Consider the following 18,211-nt stretch of genomic DNA (forward strand, 5'->3'; position numbering starts at 1 on the left):
GCAGTAACATGAGAACAAAACCCAAAATTTCAACCTTCCCTGTGTAAAAATAGGAAAGAATTTTTCTGTCTATTGCCTGAAGCTAGTGACAGAACTCAGGACTACAGAGGATGTAGTGAATGGAGTGGGGCCAGAAGAGCAACTCAGACTTAGTGCTAACAACAGAACCAGAGCCACACGTGGTTCCTGATCTGACAGTGGCATCACCTACTCTGCTCGCTGGTAGTGGTCAGGATGTGAAGCTGTTTGACATTCATTTCCTCTTTTCGTCCTGAAAAGCAGGACCTTTCCTTGTGCCTCCTGGTGGACTTTGGAAGTATATCCACCGAGCTAAAGACAGACATCCTACACAGCCTCAGCCCTCTGAGGTATTTAGCTGAGGTTAGAGCAACACCTCCTCCTTGTGACTGTTCGGAGGAAAGTATTTCTCCATTCTGGCCCTGTGGCTGCAAACCTTCTCGTCTGTGCCAGCTTAACTCCAGTGATGACGACTGTCTTCCTGTTCACTCACAGTGTCATTTCACTCTGGTTACAGCCACAGCCAAGCTTAATCATCCAGCAACCACTTCACAGCTTGCAATCACTGAGTACTCTTGCTACGTTCAAAATCTGCTAGCTTTGACAGTTGTCAAATAAACAGTAGTGACCTGCAAGGACACCTTTGAGTGGCCCTTATTTTGTCCAAAGCATAAAGAAATGTGCTTTTGTTTTTGCTAGCTGTCTTTGTCACCTCTCTGATGGTCATCTCATTGCCACAGAGACAGGAATTACAACAACTAAACTGCACGTGATGTTTGGGTACCAAGCAACAGAACATGAATCGTTTATCTTGAGCAATAACAAGAAATGGAAGGGAGAAAGAAAGAAGTAACACAGATGCAAATGTGCTTAAGCCTGAGGCAGTTGCTGCTGTTCTGCCTGCCTGCACAAAGGTGCTGCAAGTCCTGTGCAAAGCAGCAGATTTAGTAAAAAGAGGAACATTCCCAGTCCCAGACTGACTGGATTCCACTTGAATGGCATTTAAGAGGGAACGTTTGTGGATGAACACAAATGATGACTACAGGAAGCATTTCTGTGTCTGGTTATTCAGATAAGGACCACCAATAGAAGGATACTATTTAAAGGCCCACCTCCCCAGGTACAGTTTACATCTCTTTCAGCCCATTTTATGTAAAATATACTTGCAGCCATTGCAAACACTAGAAGACCATCCCTGGTGAACGAGAAGAACAACAGCCTTCTGGACACAGCAAATTGCACCGCCTGTGCCCTTACCTTAAAGGCCTACCTCATGGCACAGTAACAAATGCAATCGTTTGTAGATCATTTCCATCCTTTTCACCAAGTTGTAAAAGCATGTGAAACATTAGAGTAAGACATGTTCACTGCCCTGAATACTCTTATCTGGCACAGACAGCACATTTGGACTCATACCTTCAGTAAATCAGACAGGCGGGTGAGCATGTCGGTGGTGATGGAAGGAATGTTATCCACGCACTGGCAGTACTCCAGGATTATTCTTATTAACAGCAATACTGTCCTACAAGAGAGGAAACAGCCAAATACGTTATCTCTGTGCACAGATGAAGTCAAAAAACAACAAACAGGCCAGTCATACTGACAGAAAGCCACCTAATGCTGGAAATGATAGTGTTGAATATGCCCCGTAACTGATCTGAGGTGCAGGTAATATATAAAGAATACCTGTTTCAGGGGGAAATGTGTAGAAAAAGTACTTAACACACAGGTAAGAAAGCTTCTGGTGTTCATTAGGCATAACTTTTTCATCTCCAGAAATAATTACTGTGGAACTAGAAGTCTCCATGCAGATGTCACCTGGGGAAAATCTAAAGCTCCTCTCTTATAATATTGTTTAACTGGCCAACTTTGAGCAAGCACAAAAAAAGCATAGCCTATAGAAAACAATAACCACTGAAAAGGATGCAGTGGGTACTGAGGAGCCAAAAAGAGATCAATCGCTGCAAATAAACATCTGGAGAATCCTGAGGGAACATCTAGGCTTTTTCTGGTGAATGCATTTGATTAAATACAATGAAATTGTACGTAACAGTGTGCAGAACAGCATGTTGCACCAATGGGAATTGTTCACAGAGCTAAAAATAAAGCTTCAAATTAGCAGAGATTAACTATCAAATACACAGCCTAGTGAGCAACTTCATCCTTTGAAGCACATTCAAACACTCCTTCCTACTTGACCTGAAATTCTCTTTCGCCAGCAGGCTGGCACTGAAGTTCTGAGCCACCAGCTTCTGTTTCTCATTGAACAATGGCACATCATCACAAAGCAACTCACGAAACGAGAGCTGGTCCAAGACTTTATGTAGATCAGTACTTTTCCATTGAAGTTTGGGGTAAATTATGTCAGGACTCTGGAAAGTGAGATCTTCCAGGTTTTACTCCCTTCTGAAAAAACCAAACGCTCCCAGGCATATTTAACACTTAAGCCTCTCTGTCTTTGGAAACACAGAATGCTTCTGAATGAAAGAAATATGGGAGTGCCACATATTTTAAAATATCACTGATATAGCCAGCTAGCTGCAAGAAAGTACTTTCAAACCAAAGCAATCAGGCTACAAAGAAATATGGATTGCAGCTTCTGAGAAAGCCTTATCTTCTATTTTTTATTCTGAGTAAAATAAGGAATCAATCTGTACAGGACTTGTGTATTTTGCCAGAGACAACCTATATTGTGAGAAATAAAAACATCATGCTATAACAGTAAATCTATATTTTCATGAACAAGTGTTTTCATGAGAAAATTGCAAAAAAATCAAATAAAACTGTAAATTTCAGTCCAGTCTTTCAGAGAAAAAACAGTGTTTTAATAATACAGAAGAGCTTGTGATGCTTTAAAACTGTTCAGGAACTAAAAGGAAACTAATCTGTGTAAGGAAAGGTTTTCTTTCTATTTAAATAAGGTTGCTAGAGCTATTAGTATTCATCACAGTTCTACCCCAAAACACTTGCCAACTAATCCACTGGTAAGGGAAAAGTGCCTCTTACCCAACTGTTGCATATTTTTGTCCTTCAACAATAAGGAATTCAGTTGGCTTCCTTTCTTCAGCACCTAAAGATTTTAGCAATAAAGGAAAAGGATGAGTTGACCTAAGAACTAGTATAAAAAAATGCTAGTTTCTAGAAATCAGGCATTCCCTTGCTCAAGTTTGAAACCAGGGAATCAATCTTTGGCATACTGATCCATGTTAAAAACTGTGTCACTCATTACAATTAATAAGCAACCTCACTGGTCATATCTATTGGAATACAGATGGGATTTTACATCAGAAATCCTCCAAAGTCATTACAGATTTAGAAACTTCAAATACAACATGTTAGAACACTTGTAAAAAAAAGCAGAAAAAGCTACGAGGTTTTCTACTGTAGATTCTCCAGTGATTTGCTATGTATATTAATATTTCAGCTTCAAACCACTTTTTCCCTCAGGCTTCACAGCAGAAGCTCTTACTGATGCAGCGTTTCATGCTGAATTTGATGCTCTCAGTTTCCTATCTTCTTGAAGAAAGCTGCAAGAACTTCTTTAGGAGGAATGGCTGCCAAGCACTGGAGTAGTGTTCCATGATTTGTGTATTGCCTAGTGCCTTCCATCCCTTCTGCACTCCTTTTGAGGGGCAGACAGGGCTTCTGCCCCATGCCATCACTGTATTCTCACTCTGCCATCTTCCTTCCCCTCTGGGTATGCTTTCTCCCCTTTCCAACTGTTCACAGACATTTATCGCTGCAATAGCAGATGAGAATCCCCACGAGGTAAGAATACATTATGCATTCCCACACTGCATGTGGGGAAACAAAGCACGAGGAGAAAAAAGTGACTTGTCTGAGGTCAAACAAGGTTTCTGTGACAAGGTAAATAATTGAACGTACATAAGTTTCCACTTCCATGAGCAGCCATCCAGAAGGCTGTCTTTCACTTGAACAACTGGCAGTGGAAGCAGTGGAAAGGTGCAAAGCACTTCATAACACAAAGGGAGCTGAACACATGCACATGCTCCTTGTTCTCTCGCAGCACTTCAGTGAAAGAGTAAATTTATGCATGGACTGCAAGCCTTTACACTGGGAATACTACTGGGAACATAGCTCCCTTCCTGTGCTAACACTTATGTGGGTATTCAAATGGAAAAATAAACTTTTAAAGTCAGCCCAAGTTTCGACACCGCTAACACACAAAAAAGTGTCTGTTTCCTTCCTTCTGATGTCCCCCCAGTCGTGATACAGAAACAAGCACAGAGCAGAATACGTCCATCAACATTCAGCAGCACCATCTGCAGCTCACAAGTTCAGATTCTGCTAATGGTAGAACTGCAAGATACCTGTTGGTTTTTTTTCAGGGAGAGAAATTCTGCCATCTGACACAGAATCAACAAGATCCTGAAACTCGGCAGGAACTTCAGCTTGCTTCCAGCGCTCGTTGTCCAAGAGTAGGCTTAAGTTACAAAGACAAAAGAAAGGAGGATGAGAATACAAAATACCTTGACTGGACACCTCCCTTGCCTGTAGTGCTGCTGAATCAAACCTACAGTAACATAAAAAGAGCCAGTGGCCCAAAATGTTACATCATCAATCCTTATTAAAAAGAGGTGCCCAGTGCTTAGTAGTAGCAAACCAGAAAACCACCCTTTTGGCCTAGAGATCTTACAGCCTGTTCATTCAAACTATCACAGAGTGCCGACGATCCTGGTTAGAAATAAGTCCTTATAAGATCAATGCCACTGAAACACCATGGAAGTAATGGAACTTCTGATGCTTTTGATGAATGAGAACAAAAGGACTTTGTATGTGTTACTGGGAAGACTGTTTCCCAGTATGGGTTGGATTTTTGTGGTGTGGGGGTTGTTTTTTTTCTTTGTTTTTTCTTGGAGGTTCTTCCCTTCCCAACTAACTCCTGAGATAGAGACCCCATCCTCCAACATCACTTCTTGTTCTTCCTGTAGCTACAAGCTGTCCTTATTTACTTAACCATGGAACAATCCAGTTTAAAGAAACTGTACTGAAAATTGTAAAAGCCTAAAACAATTGAAAAGAATTGTGTTTTAAAATGGCTGTCCAGCTTGCCCCTCCTAAGTACAAAGTTCTGAGTGATCCAGGCAATGAAAATTTGTGTTTTCATATGAAAGATTTGTGTTTTCCTGGTGTAGAATTGAAATTATGCATGTAAGAACATGAAGGTCTTCTACAGAGATACCTTAGCTTTGTCTTCCTCTCCTCATGGAACCTATTCACAAATTTATTGGCTTGACTTTGAAGTGCTCCTCGCAAGGACATACTTTTTCTGCCACAGATCTGCTCAGTATCTAAGATAAAACCTTCCATCAAGCGAGAAAGAGCGACAAACTCATTGGAATTCAGCTTCTCTAGGAAGCCACCCTGTATGCAAAGAAACCCATTGTAAGGAGACATAACACCACAAAAATTCAGAGAAGACAAGAATCAACTAGTCAGCACATCTGAGGGCTAGCAGTATTTCAAAGGCACATTCTTTTATCCTACATGGGACAGAGTAGGGAGACTGCAGTATAAACAGCTGTCTTGTCATAGATTATGCATTCTCTTCATGGAACTTCAAAGGCAACAAGTCAGAATATTAAAAAGAAAAAGAAAAGTACCGAAACTCACGTTACTTTACAACAATGTGACACATTAAAGCTTGGGCTCTGGGCAGTAATTAACATCAAGTGACTGACCATGGAAACAATTACTTAATACCAATTGAGAAAGTGATCTCAGGAGTCTTACTCGTTAAGCCAGTAACTTGTAGTAACATCTCACAGAGGATGAGACTCCACCAGCAGCCTGATCCAAGCTCCTTACCTTTGCTCTTGCCATGAGGAACTTGACTGAACGATCATGGCAGATATCAGAAGCATTATACAACAACTCTTGAATGTTATTTGCCAGCCTGCCCAGTTCCAGTTCAGTCAACTTCATGTCATCGCTGATCCTACAAATGACAGAACCATTTGCTTGAGCATCAATTCATAGAAAACAGCGTTTCTGCTTGCAATTCCAAGGAAGAAAGAGCTTTGCAGCAGCTGTCAGACATAGTCAGTTAATCACCAGAGCCACTCTGTACAGATGGGACCATCTAAACTGCTGTCAATGCCACGTCAGTCCCTGTGACAAGCAAATATGAAACGAAACTGTCCTTATATTTTAATGTCCTAATTACTGTTACTTAAGGAAGAAACCACACAACCATTGCTAATACAATAAATACTGATGTTTATTGACATAAACATCACCTAGCTCCCATTTGAGCATCACAAACGTATGATGGATAAACACAGTATTTTAGTACCAAAGCAGGTGTAAGATCTACCATAAATGCTCTGTGCTCTCATGACTGTAGTTTATCAGCCATCATTCTGCTACCTTCTTACCCTTCAGTTTCCTAAGCCTTTCCTTTTAAAAATAACTTTGTGGCTTGTCCTGTGAAACAAGCACATAAGCACAGCTCTGCCCTTCACCTAACCAGCTAAGATAACAATCTTCTGGTCTCGCCTGGCTGCTAGCACTGACAGCACGAGATGAAGGAGAAAACCTGGGACACAACAGCACATCAACTGGGCTAGCAGTACCCTGATTGTATAATAAATTACCCTTCTCCAAACGTGGAGCAGAGGTACAAAGGAAAACAAAGAATGGGTGAAGCAAGTCCATTTCTGAACAAAATTTCACAATCAGCCTTTGGAATGTTTTTGTTGCTTGAGAACTCCATCTGTGTGGTTTATTTTTAGCTAACCTCTCCAGACTGGCTGGGATCCTGCTCCCTCCTCCTTCCTCTCTCCTCACTCTAACCCCATGAACTCATCTCCACATTGCGTTTTCTTCCCAACATAGGATGAGTGTTGGGACATGCAATAGCCTGAATCCACTTCAGTTGCAACAGATTTAATTCAAATTCCTTGTGATTTGGAGGAGGAAGGTCCCCAACAAAAGTGAACACAGGGATAGACGCTTGAGTACCAACCAGCAGGAGCGAGCAGGCAGCTTGCTGCCTCACCCTGCTGAATGACAGAAGAGGTGGTATTTCAACTCTGCTTCATAAAACTTTATCTAGGCATGCTGGGTTTTGAAGTGGCTCACAGCTGAATCCCACACATTCTTTCAAAAAGGTAGCTGATGACAGCCATAAATAAGAAATGCCCAGAACTTTGTCAAGAATATTACAGCTGTGCAGTCAAGCACACCACGGGGCAGCACTGCCTATGTTACCGAAGTCTTGAGGTGTACAAGTTGACCACGAGCAGCAGATTTTCTCTAGAATTCATCAAGATGCATGCCATGAAATCATCTTTAAAAGAGAATAGAAAAAGTAGCCACAGTAGATGTGTGCAGGGAACTGAGATGCCTCAGTCAACTAAGGCCAAGACAAGCAATTAGTCTTCTTTCATGTAGGGTAGACTTCCATCTCCCCTGCTCTCTACAGAAGCAGGCTCCTTAGCAGAGCTGACAGGAGAAGGGTGTATATATATATGTATATATATATACACCATATGTAGAGAGGTGAAAACAAAGCTAACCAAACAAATTTGAGTTGTTACTGTGGCAGTCTGTAGGGATGACGGTGGTGGAGAGCCACTTCGTTTACCTAGAAAAGCACACTCTTTCAACGTAACTTTTGTAGCACACAACCCCCAGCTCCCAACACCCTGCTCCTGACAGCTGAGGCAGGTACTGCATGTACTCACATCATCTCCACTCCCGGAGTAACAGACGACGTTGGCTCTTTGCTGGACGAAGAGTCTGTAGTGCACTCTGGTTCAGAGACTGAATCACTGCTACAGGGCTCGCTGTTGGGAGAAGTGTTTCTCTGAGAGGTAGTGTCAGCTGCTACAAGTGGGAGGTCCCCCTCGCCGAAGGCATCGCTTATAAACATGCCTTCGTGTGTCAGGTAAGCCACTTCTGTGTCCAAGGGACTGTCTTTCACAGAGTTCTTTTGCAAGGTGTCCTCCAGGTCTCTGGTTCTTTGGTTCTTGTCTAGAACCAAGAGAACCACGCTACGGATAGTATTTAACGTTGCCTAGAATCAAATATAACTTTTATTACAAAAAAAGACCCAAAACCCTGTACCATACGCCTGCACTGGGAGAAGATTTTCTCTTACCCACAAAAATCTGACTAAATCCTGGCTTTATTTTCTACTGTGCAATTAGCATTCAAAGGCAGACCCATCGTCTTTGATGGTAACCTATATCAGATGTTTCTGAGAACAGTGAAAGAAACCTCATTTGGAGCAATCTAACACATACAAAAGTCCTGTCCTAATCCCCAGCAGCCCGAAATGGATGTAATCAGGCTACAAGAGGTATTATCTCCTTCCCAGTGCTCTCTTTGTTAGCACTAATCATTTTTAGCCTGGATGGTGATATTCACATATCCCTCTTTCAATCAAGTTTGAATTCTATAATCAAAAAGAACACCTAAAAACTTCAAATGGAAAGTAACTTCATTCTGTCTCGTGTCTGAACCAGCTACATGAAAATCTTGGCAAATTAAAGCCTTACCTTTATTCTCTTGAGGAAGATAGTAAACTTAGAAAAAATATCCTTCAATAAATCAAACCACTGAGGAAAATTCATCATTCTTATCTGGTCTGCAAGCCTAAAAAAAAAGAGCAGTATTTGGTAAACAGCAAGTATTTATTAATCATGCTGACGACTGGCATATCAAAAACAAAAGCAAGCTCTAAATGGGAACTGTAATTGTAAGGAAAACTGTGCAGACTTATCTAGCAAGACAACAGACATCGCCTGAAAAACTGTCCTGACCAAACACAGTATATGCAAGTGGAATGGAGAAGGAGGCATAGAAAGATAGATCATGCTAGAAAAACAAAAGCCTCACTTAAGCTTTTCTAGGGCATAATGCTCTTTTCCCAGAAATAAGTGTGTGTTACCATAAAGGGGAAGATGAGGAGTTAATAACATTTTTACAAAAATGAGACAACAAGAAAAAACAAAAATACTTTGCAAGTATTGCAACAGCTGTGTTATTAAGTTCATTTTGCTGCACTGCAATGAGATCACTTTTATTAAGGTCAGCTGTTTGTAGCAGAGGGCAGAAAATTCATTCACTGAACATAAGCTAAACTCCGTAACAAAGGGTTAGGATCCAACCTCTGCTTTCTCTTGTGCCTGCTGCCCCTCACCCTTCTGCACACCTCCACAAAGAGCCTGGCTCTGTCTCCACCTTTGCCCTATCTCTCCCATGGTGCAGCTGCAGGCACCTCACCCCTCAGCTTCCCACTCCCCAGGATTGCCCAGCTCTTTCAGCCATTAAATCTCAATGCCTTTCTTGCACTGGGGAGTCCGAAGCTGAGCACGAGAACAAGATGCAGCCTCAAAACAGAGAAGGATTATTTTCCTCGACTTGCTAGCTATGCTAATACAGCCCAAGCTGCAGCTACAAGGACACTCCATATCCACGGCTGATCTTTCACCTACCAGAAGCCCCAAGTCCTGCCATACAAAGCTGCCCCCCGTCAGCTGGCCTCTGCCTCTCATCTTGCAAGGGGCTGCCCCCTCCTGGCTGCAGGACACGGCGTTTGCCTCCGCTGGGCTTTGTGAGGTTCCTCCTGCCGGCCATTTCTTACCTGCTGGCACTGTCTGATCTCTGCCCAGGTAGCTCTGTTCTCATTCACATGCAATGTACTGAAACTACCAACACATTTTAACACAAACAGGGAACACCTTCACACAGTTAAGAATTGTATGCCTAGGCACAGTCGTTCAGGCTGCATGCAGGGAGATTCAGAGAGAATTTCAATGTTTATTTCAAAAGCAAGTTACATTTAAAGGAATGATTTCTAACATTAGAGACTGAATGAGAAGAGGAACATATGCAGTTTTTCCAAAGAGGTGGACAGGAGCAGAGGCTTAAGGTGAAACAAAAGAGAATCCTTGATTATATGGAAATTGATACAAAATTAGAATGGGTAATTTCTGTGTGCTAAAAGCATCCATCTCCTATCCCCCACCCACCATTAAAGAAAAACAACATAACTAGCTGTATACTTACTTAACAACCACTTCTGTATCTATTTCTTCTATCTGCGATACCGTATTAACCACACACTGTCAAATTTAAAGGGGAAAAACAACAACAAAAAAAGATCTTAGCTTCTTTCTAACTGCTGCTGTGTTTCATAGCATGCACAGTAATCCTCATATTAAATAAGGAAAAAGAAAAACAAAGCAAAGGCATATTTGTATCATTTGATAACTTTTTTTTCTCTAAGGAATAAAACCAAACCAAACAAACAACCCCCCCCCCAAGACAGCTGGCTGCAAAATACCAGGGGTCTCTATTCCTAGATTTCTTCATGCATACTGCTCCACTGCAGCCTTCCCTCAAAGGACTCTGAGATACCACTGTCAGCCAGTGCATATGGAACTGGCCAGCTTCTTCAGGTCTCCAGAATAATGGATTTTTGCTCCAAATGCATCTTTTGTCTTACAGTGATTTGTTTACCCATCTCATTTCGCACTACTCTCTGTTGTGCCCATGGTATAGACTGACTCCATTTAGAGTGCAGCAGGGTTTTTCCTCCAGGCATCAGTCAATAACCTGATGAAAGGAGTCAGCAGCCATGGACTCATCTTGCCTTCAAGTGAACAGAGCCCGAGTGGTGACTGAGTGCTGGCAGCCATCTCAAGCTACATGGATTTACTTGCATTTTGAATAATGGTGCTCAGTACAGAAGCTTCTTACAAACACACTTTGCTCTTGAACTAAGCAGTGTGCTCAGTGCTTACAAACCTCTGCTCTTCCACCTGTCTGGCAACAAGGAGCTACTGAAGTACTGACCAAAACAGGCCAGCAATGCGCTTTAACAGCAAATGCATTTGGGACACAGGAGGGAAATGGCTTCTTCTGTTACGGAAAAATATCTTTGTAAGTTCAGACTAGATGATCTCCAGAGGTTCCCCTCCCAACACCTATCATTCTGTGACAACAGGACTCTGATCCTGTCCGCTTTTCTTATTTAACAGGAACTTACACTGGAAATTGGAAATCCCTTCCAGTACTTGAAGGGAGCATATAAACAAGAGAGGGAACGACTATTTACATGGGCTGACAGTGATGGGACAAGGGGGAATGGTTTTAAACTGAGACAGGGGAGGTTCAGGTTAGATATTAAGAGGAAGTTTTTCACACAGAGGGTGGTGATGCAATGGAACAGGCTGCCCAAGGAGGCTGTGGATGCCCCATCCCTGGAGGCATTCAAGGCCAGGCTGGACGTGGCTCGGGGCAGCCTGGTCTGCTGGTTGGCGACCCTGCACACAGCAGGGGGTTGGAACTAGATATCATTGTGGTCCTTTTCAACCCAGGCCATTCTGTGATTCTATGCTGAAATTGATTAAACTTGGGTCTATTATTGAGCAGAGGTGTCGCCTGAGAAATCACAACATAAAGGACAAATATTTCTAGAAGACTGGGAAAAACACTTCATGATTGTAAGCAAGCTAGAAAACAGTGTTACTTGTCTGTTACCTGACTAAGCAGAACTCAAGGGAAAAAAAGTCTCCTCGTGACTTTTGATATAGGTAAGTGAAAAAACAATGGAGACTGATGCACAGACAACAGCTTTATCCTGGTCTTACTCATTCATGCACATTGTGCTTTTAGGCCCAGAACAGCCGTGCACAGAAGGGGCAGGCCCTTATTTGTGGGGCTTATGACAAACTGTAGCATTTGGGAAAGCTGTGTGCTAAAAGATAAAACAAATAAAGCTGAAGTCAGTGAATTCAGAACAGTGGTAATCATACAGAGAAAGCTGTGATCTGCCATTCTTGGGCTGCCTACTCCCTGCAGAAAGTCTTCTCTGCAAACAGACCTGTGTGCTTCAGGAAGCCCTTAGTGCCTGCAGGCTCCCTAAACGTGAGACCATCAGCCAGCAAAAAACTTCAGAGCAGTCCTTACCCACTTCAACACACAAACATTTTTAAGAGGTCGAGGCAACCTTGTCAGATAAGTCAAAAACTTTGGGCTTACCTGTTTTATTATATTCTTTGCAGTAATAATCATTTCATCTCCATATATTTCATAAAAATTTAGCTTCCTTTGCTTTAAAAGTCCAAATACTAGTGATACAAGTCTCTCCTGTCAAGAAAAAGAAATACACTAAAAATATCAAGGGGAGAACAAGAAACTGTGCAGTAATAAGATAGAGTTCATGAATCAAACACATGGAGGACAGAATTTACATCAGTCCAGTGCCTCCAGACTAACGCCACGACTGAACAGTTCTAAGCTTCCTGTGGTAATAACAGCTAAAGGAGTTCCTCCCAGTCTCTTTCATTCCCGTTGTGCTCATACCAATGTTTGTAAGCACAATTGGATTTCCTAAGCTTAACATTTCCTTGCGCAGAGCAAGAATGGCACTGCAGACAACTGCACCAGCACAAGTGAGACGTGACACACTGCTGCATGGAGGTGGGAAGAAATGGTAGGGCAGAAATGGGAGCATTTCAACACAACTGCCATGCACCACATGTCACAAAATCCACCCGTTATACAGGACTAAACAGTTCATGGGAGCTAGCAATTACTGCAGAACAGTGCAAGCACTCCAAAGCCATTACAATAGCTTCATTTTCAAGATCTTCAAATGAAGCATGCATTCGGGGCAGTCATATGCTTGATATAAGCACCCAAGAGTGCACAGAAAGGCAGAAGAACAGCACACACAACCCTCACCACAAAAAAGTGAATTTTTATGGCCAAGCAGCTATAAGGGTCCACATTCTTTTCCACCTGTGTGTTGAAGTTCATCAAGTGCCCAGAAACTTAATATACATTTAAAACAGAAGCAATCAGATTTAAAAAATAAAGTAGTACTGGATCATGTTTCCATATGGTTAGTTACAATTATTTAATTAGACCGAGTACAGAAAGGTGTGGGGGGAATTTAGATGAGAAATTACATGAAATCGCAATGTTGCTACTGAATCAATTAGTCGGTGCTAATTAAGGGTGTTGCAGATGCAGACATACTCATCAGACAGTTTATTTCAATAAGAGACATACCTCTTCTAGAATTTGGCAATCATCTTCTAGGGGTCTATTTAAATCATTGCGAGCGTACGTTGAAAACTCTGCAATCATCATTTTATCTATCAGCTTTTCCAGTTCACAGAGCTGTGAGCCAAGGTGCCTAAGGAAAACAGCCATTGAGATGTAAGCTAAATAATCAACCTGAAAATGAATCATTAGTTCACAGTTGAAGAAAATAACCACGCAGCAGGTAATTTCCATGCAATCATCAATGCTAGCTTAATGGGAGGCGTGAGTCTTCTGGTTCTTAGAGCAGCTGTAACCATGCATTTTTCAGAGGCAACATCACCCTGCAGTAAAAACACACAGACCTGAATATTAATGGAAGGTTAAAAATGGAAGCCAGACTTCTTTGGAAGGTGCTGAGTGCCCTCTCTTCCCAGTGAAATGAAGCAGAACCAAGAATATCCCATGTTTGTCTGTACCTAGTGCATCAGGTTCTTCCATTTCAGGTATTCAAACTTCTGATACGGTCACAGGAGATTTACTCCATGTGGCCAAGATACAGGGATAGCTTTACATGACAGAATGGCTGTCAGAAACACAGGTGAATTTTCAAATTTGCCACTTTGATATCATTCTAAATTAAGTTTTCCCCCCGCATATTACAGATTTTAAACCGCATTTTGCAAACTGCTTGCATACGAAGCCACAAGGCAGCTCCTCACATCAGAAACGTTGAAGTTGAGCAGCAAGAGAGACTTGCAGTAAAATTCAGAGTTGGAACCTCAGAGGTGCCAAACACTCGTGGCTTTCCAGGTTCAACTGATAGCTACAGTCACTAAGTGTCCGTAGAAACCAGGCTGCTTAAAATAAGCATTTTTTCCAATGAGAATGAAGAGAAGCTGCAGTGTTTTAGATAAACCCAGCTACAATGCAGGGAATTCCTGACTTTACAGAGGCAGGTTGAAGCTGCATTGCTCACTGACGTTACTTTACTGCTGGCTTTTAGGTAAGCATAAAGATGCTCTTTGGTAAATTATATGTCTAACTGTGATTAATGCCATTAAAACCCAATGGCATAACCTCAGAGGCATGGAAACATTCAATGAGAGTTGAACAGTTACAGCTGGACTACAATCTGTGGACAACAGGCTGGCCATGAGCCAGCAGTGTGCCCTTGTGGCCAAGAAGGCCAATAGTATAATGTGGTCAGCAGGGTGAGAGAGGCGATTCCCTCCCTCTGCTCTGCCCCAAGGTCACATATAGAATACTGTGTCCACTTCTGAGCTCCCCAGCTCAAAAAAGACAGGGATCACCTAGAAGGAGTGCAGCAGAGGGCCACAAAGATGATACAGGGCCTGGAGCATCTCCTGCATGAAGAAAGGCTGAGACACCTGAGGCTGTTCAGCCTGGGGAAAAGAAGACTGAGAGGGGATCTGACTAATGATTACACATACCTAAAGGGAGGAGGGAGGCAAATGGATAAGGCCAGGCCCTTCTCACTGGTGTGCAGAGATAGGACAAGGAGCAATGACCTAAAACTTGAACATAGGAAGTTCCGTACAAACATGTGAAGGAAGTTGCTCATGACGAGGGTGATGGAGCACTGGAACAGGCTGCCCAGAGAGATTGTGGAGTCTCCTCTGGAAATACTCAAGACCTACCTGGATGCCTACCTGTGCAACCTATTGTAGGGAACTGCTTTAGCAATATGACTCAGTTTAAAGACATCCACCTTTTCATTGCAAGTTATTTCTCCAGCTGTGCAATACACAGAGGCCACCGTAAGACGTGGGAGCAACCACGCTGAGGCTGTTAGATACAACACTGCATCTCTGGTGGGGGTGAGTAGTGAAGTTACTTACCTTTCTGAATAGCTACCAGCCAAGGCAAAGGGGACATTTCCAACTCACATTGCTACTTTCTGAATATATATATATGTATATTTTTTAACCTCTACCAAACCAACCAAGTAGGCACTGTTCACAGAAATCCCTTTTTACAAGCCTGCAAATATGCTCCACATCCGACTATGATTTCATAACAACAGCATAGTCTTGGAGCACCAAGTATACTCTGCTGACACTGCACATAACTCAGGTTACTCAATTGCAAAACAAAACGAATTCTGATTGAGGTTACAAGTTAGCAGAAGTACACTCAGTATCAGCAATGTAAGTACAAACATGACTCAACTGGATTCATTAGCCTTTAAAAAATAGTTTTGTTTTGGGTTTTTTTTGCCAGATTATTTTTTCTGAGTTCTCTTCTACTTAAAATTTGGTTCTTTTTCTGAACCAGCCAGAATGACTGCTACAAGAGGTGCTCATCAGCACAGAATATCCATGGTACGGTTGTGGAGCAATAACCATGTTTTTATTACAAAACTAGAACCCTGGATTGCAGGAACCATGCGACCTCAAAACGAAATTAAACAGTAACTCAGCTAAGCAGACAGCTCCCCAGCTCGCCAATACAATTCTTAGAGCCTATTTAACATACTCCTGCCAACATCACAGTGGTTGCTTTGTATGTGACACTTTTGCAGCACACACAGCAGTTGTGGTCACTAACTTTGCATCCACTAAAAGGATTCTGATGTACTGCTACTCCTGCACATCACAGGTGACCCTGCCCACTGCAGCACTACCTCCCATGTGGAGCTCTAAGTATCCAAACACAGGTGAAAAAGCTATAGCAACAGAAGTTCAAGCCTCAGCTTTTCACTGCTTCTTCCCATCCCAGCTTTAGCAGCTCACAGAACTGGATTTCTCAGCAGGATGAAGCAAGAGGGAGCACCCTCTGGCCACTGTAAATACAGCTTTTCCCAAGAGCAGACGCTGCTGAACACATCCTATCTAACAAGCTGTCATCCAACCACTTTTTGAGCCATGAGGTTTGATAGCATTGCACTGGCTTTTGCTTGCAAAGCTCCCTCCAGCACAAGGGCAGGCTGAAGGTTAGGACCCACTCAGCCCCTGATACTTGAACATTCCTACCAGCATGTGTCAAGATCTGTCAGTCAACACAGGGATGAGGAATGCAGCTGTGCAGTAAGAGCTGGGGTGCTGTGGCATTAGGACTGCAGATCACAGCTTGGAAACCATCTCTCAGCTGTGAGCTACAAACCCTGCAAAATGAAAGTTCAGTCCCTGCTTGGGTGCTCATCCCTGTGCTCCTAAACCACCTGGAGACAAGAAAGGAGTATAAAGCATCTTAGTACTCAGTACCAAAACAAAATGCATCCAGCACATGCATTAGTCACGCTACTTATGCTATAGTCATATTTTATACTGTGTCCTATGAAAATAAAGAAACATGTATATCTTCCCCCTTCAGCCAGCAGAAGACAGAACACATTCAAGCTCTGCTCACATTTCAGTCAAGTCCTTGATGGTTACCTACCGGAAACTGTGAATGCCTTGAAGTTCCTGCTGCAACACCTCCTGCGTTGTTGCTATCAAGTCCAAAGCTCCAACAAACTCAGAAGTAGACAGTAGCAACTGTACTGTGGGCTGTGTTTGGTGTACAGTAGCCATTAACTTCAGTTTATTGTATGCTTTTATACAATTATTTCTGGTGAGCGTCAGTCTTAAAACTCGAAGAGAGCCTTCACACATTACTTTATCAATTTTGGAGATTTTCTCTCTAAGTAATTTTACAGCCTGGGAGGTTTTCCTGAGGTAGTCCTGTAACTCATGCTGAGAGGTCATCGCATGAAAAAATGCTTCAGAGCGCAGAGAAATCTGATGAGCAATATTGACTTCCACAATGTCCAGATAATGGCTCAGCTGGAAAGAGGATGGAAGGGGAAATCAAAAGGCACTGTTATGGCATGACATGTTCATCACCATGCAAAATTATACATTAAGAGTACTGCTGAAATGTTTTATTGCATCATGGAAATGTTGCTAGCAATCAAAAATGCTACAGTATTCCATTAACCCTTTGTCAGAGTAGCAAGAAAATAACCACCCGGTATGGCTTGTTCACTTCTTTCTACATGAGCTCAAAATCACTTTGGGAAGGCTGACCTGATGCATATCCTGCTTGAAAACGACAAGGCAAATAGTTTTAAAATACCCAAGCTTTTGTACTGCATGGTCTGCACTCTGGCACCATTACAACACAGCCATTAACCTTGAGATGGGCTCTCAGTACTAGCGTGCAAGTAAGAACAGCACACGTGTGCAAATATGCTATGTACTGAGAGGCATTTGAGTTGATAAAGATGCAGCATGACTGTGTTTGATGGAATTACTTTGGAATGGCTCTGTTCAGATAATAGGTTGTAGCATCATCTTTGCAGAAAAATCCTCAGGAGATCTCTGGCTGCAGTTGCTTTTTGACAACCAGCTTGAGCTGCTGTTAAAGTCACTTCATGTGCCATGGCACTATGGGATTCCCAGAGACAAAATAGGCCTATGTGTTTGGAACCTGAGATTCAAAACCTTCATGTTGAACAAATGCAAATGCATTATGCTACCAGACCAATGGGTTGGCCTGATTATCTGAGCTGTAAAAGCTCTGCGTTCTGGCTCATGCTGAATATGCAAACTTAAAGGACTTAGGTATTAGAATGCTCATCTGAATGCTAATACTCAAATGATCCGATTTCTAAGAGGTGCCAAGCACTCAAACCTCATGCTGGATTCCAAAACGCCTATCCAGAGATGGAAAAAAGAAAGTCAGTTACACAGATACTTTCATCCCGCATACTTATAACTGGAGATTTATGCAGTGTGCAAACTCATCTTTTTTGTAATATATTTAAAGCAAAAACATCCTCCACCAATCAGCTGTGACACATCTAGTCCATAGGAGAAGCTGAGATGGACTGTGACGAAAGGATCAGGGAAAGGTTTATTATGATAATTTATATATATGATTTTTGCAGCCAGATGCCCAAGGCCTCTTCACTATGCCAAGTATTGCAGAACAAACAGAATAAAAATGACAACACCTGCCTCGAAGAGCTTACAGTCCCGATGTAGGGCAAGAAATAGAATGAGACAGACTAAAGACAGACTAAATTTTCAGAGGGAAACTGTTCAAGTACATAAGCAGTAAGAGCCTAACTATGCGTGTTTATAGCAGGTTTTTCCAAAACCTGTTGCAAAATAGCACTGGGATCTAAAGTGAAAATTAGTGCAGCAGGATAATTATCTACCTA

The 18,211-nt window shown here is 42.3% G+C and overlaps 1 protein-coding gene across 2 annotated transcripts in view; it reads right to left on the reverse strand.

Moving 5' to 3' along the window:
- Window positions 1-18,211, reverse strand: part of VPS54 (VPS54 subunit of GARP complex) — a 43,705-nt gene that overhangs the window by 8,860 nt on the left and 16,634 nt on the right. For both annotated transcript variants that reach the window (XM_042887341.1, XM_042887331.1), the window contains exons 7-17: window positions 16,444-16,829; window positions 13,069-13,195; window positions 12,034-12,141; window positions 10,057-10,112; window positions 8,544-8,640; window positions 7,728-8,059; window positions 5,848-5,977; window positions 5,222-5,403; window positions 4,350-4,462; window positions 3,025-3,088; window positions 1,435-1,540 (exon numbers count right to left, since the gene is read on the reverse strand). In XM_042887341.1, the coding sequence (XP_042743275.1) occupies window positions 1,435-1,540; window positions 3,025-3,088; window positions 4,350-4,462; window positions 5,222-5,403; window positions 5,848-5,977; window positions 7,728-8,059; window positions 8,544-8,640; window positions 10,057-10,112; window positions 12,034-12,141; window positions 13,069-13,195; window positions 16,444-16,829 (1,701 nt within the window). The remainder of the gene's footprint in view (window positions 1-1,434; window positions 1,541-3,024; window positions 3,089-4,349; window positions 4,463-5,221; window positions 5,404-5,847; window positions 5,978-7,727; window positions 8,060-8,543; window positions 8,641-10,056; window positions 10,113-12,033; window positions 12,142-13,068; window positions 13,196-16,443; window positions 16,830-18,211) is intronic.

Source organism: Lagopus leucura, unplaced genomic scaffold (assembly GCF_019238085.1).
Source record: "Lagopus leucura isolate 7727_CA_CO unplaced genomic scaffold, USGS_WTPT01 Super-Scaffold_73, whole genome shotgun sequence".
Taxonomy (NCBI): domain Eukaryota; kingdom Metazoa; phylum Chordata; class Aves; order Galliformes; family Phasianidae; genus Lagopus; species Lagopus leucura.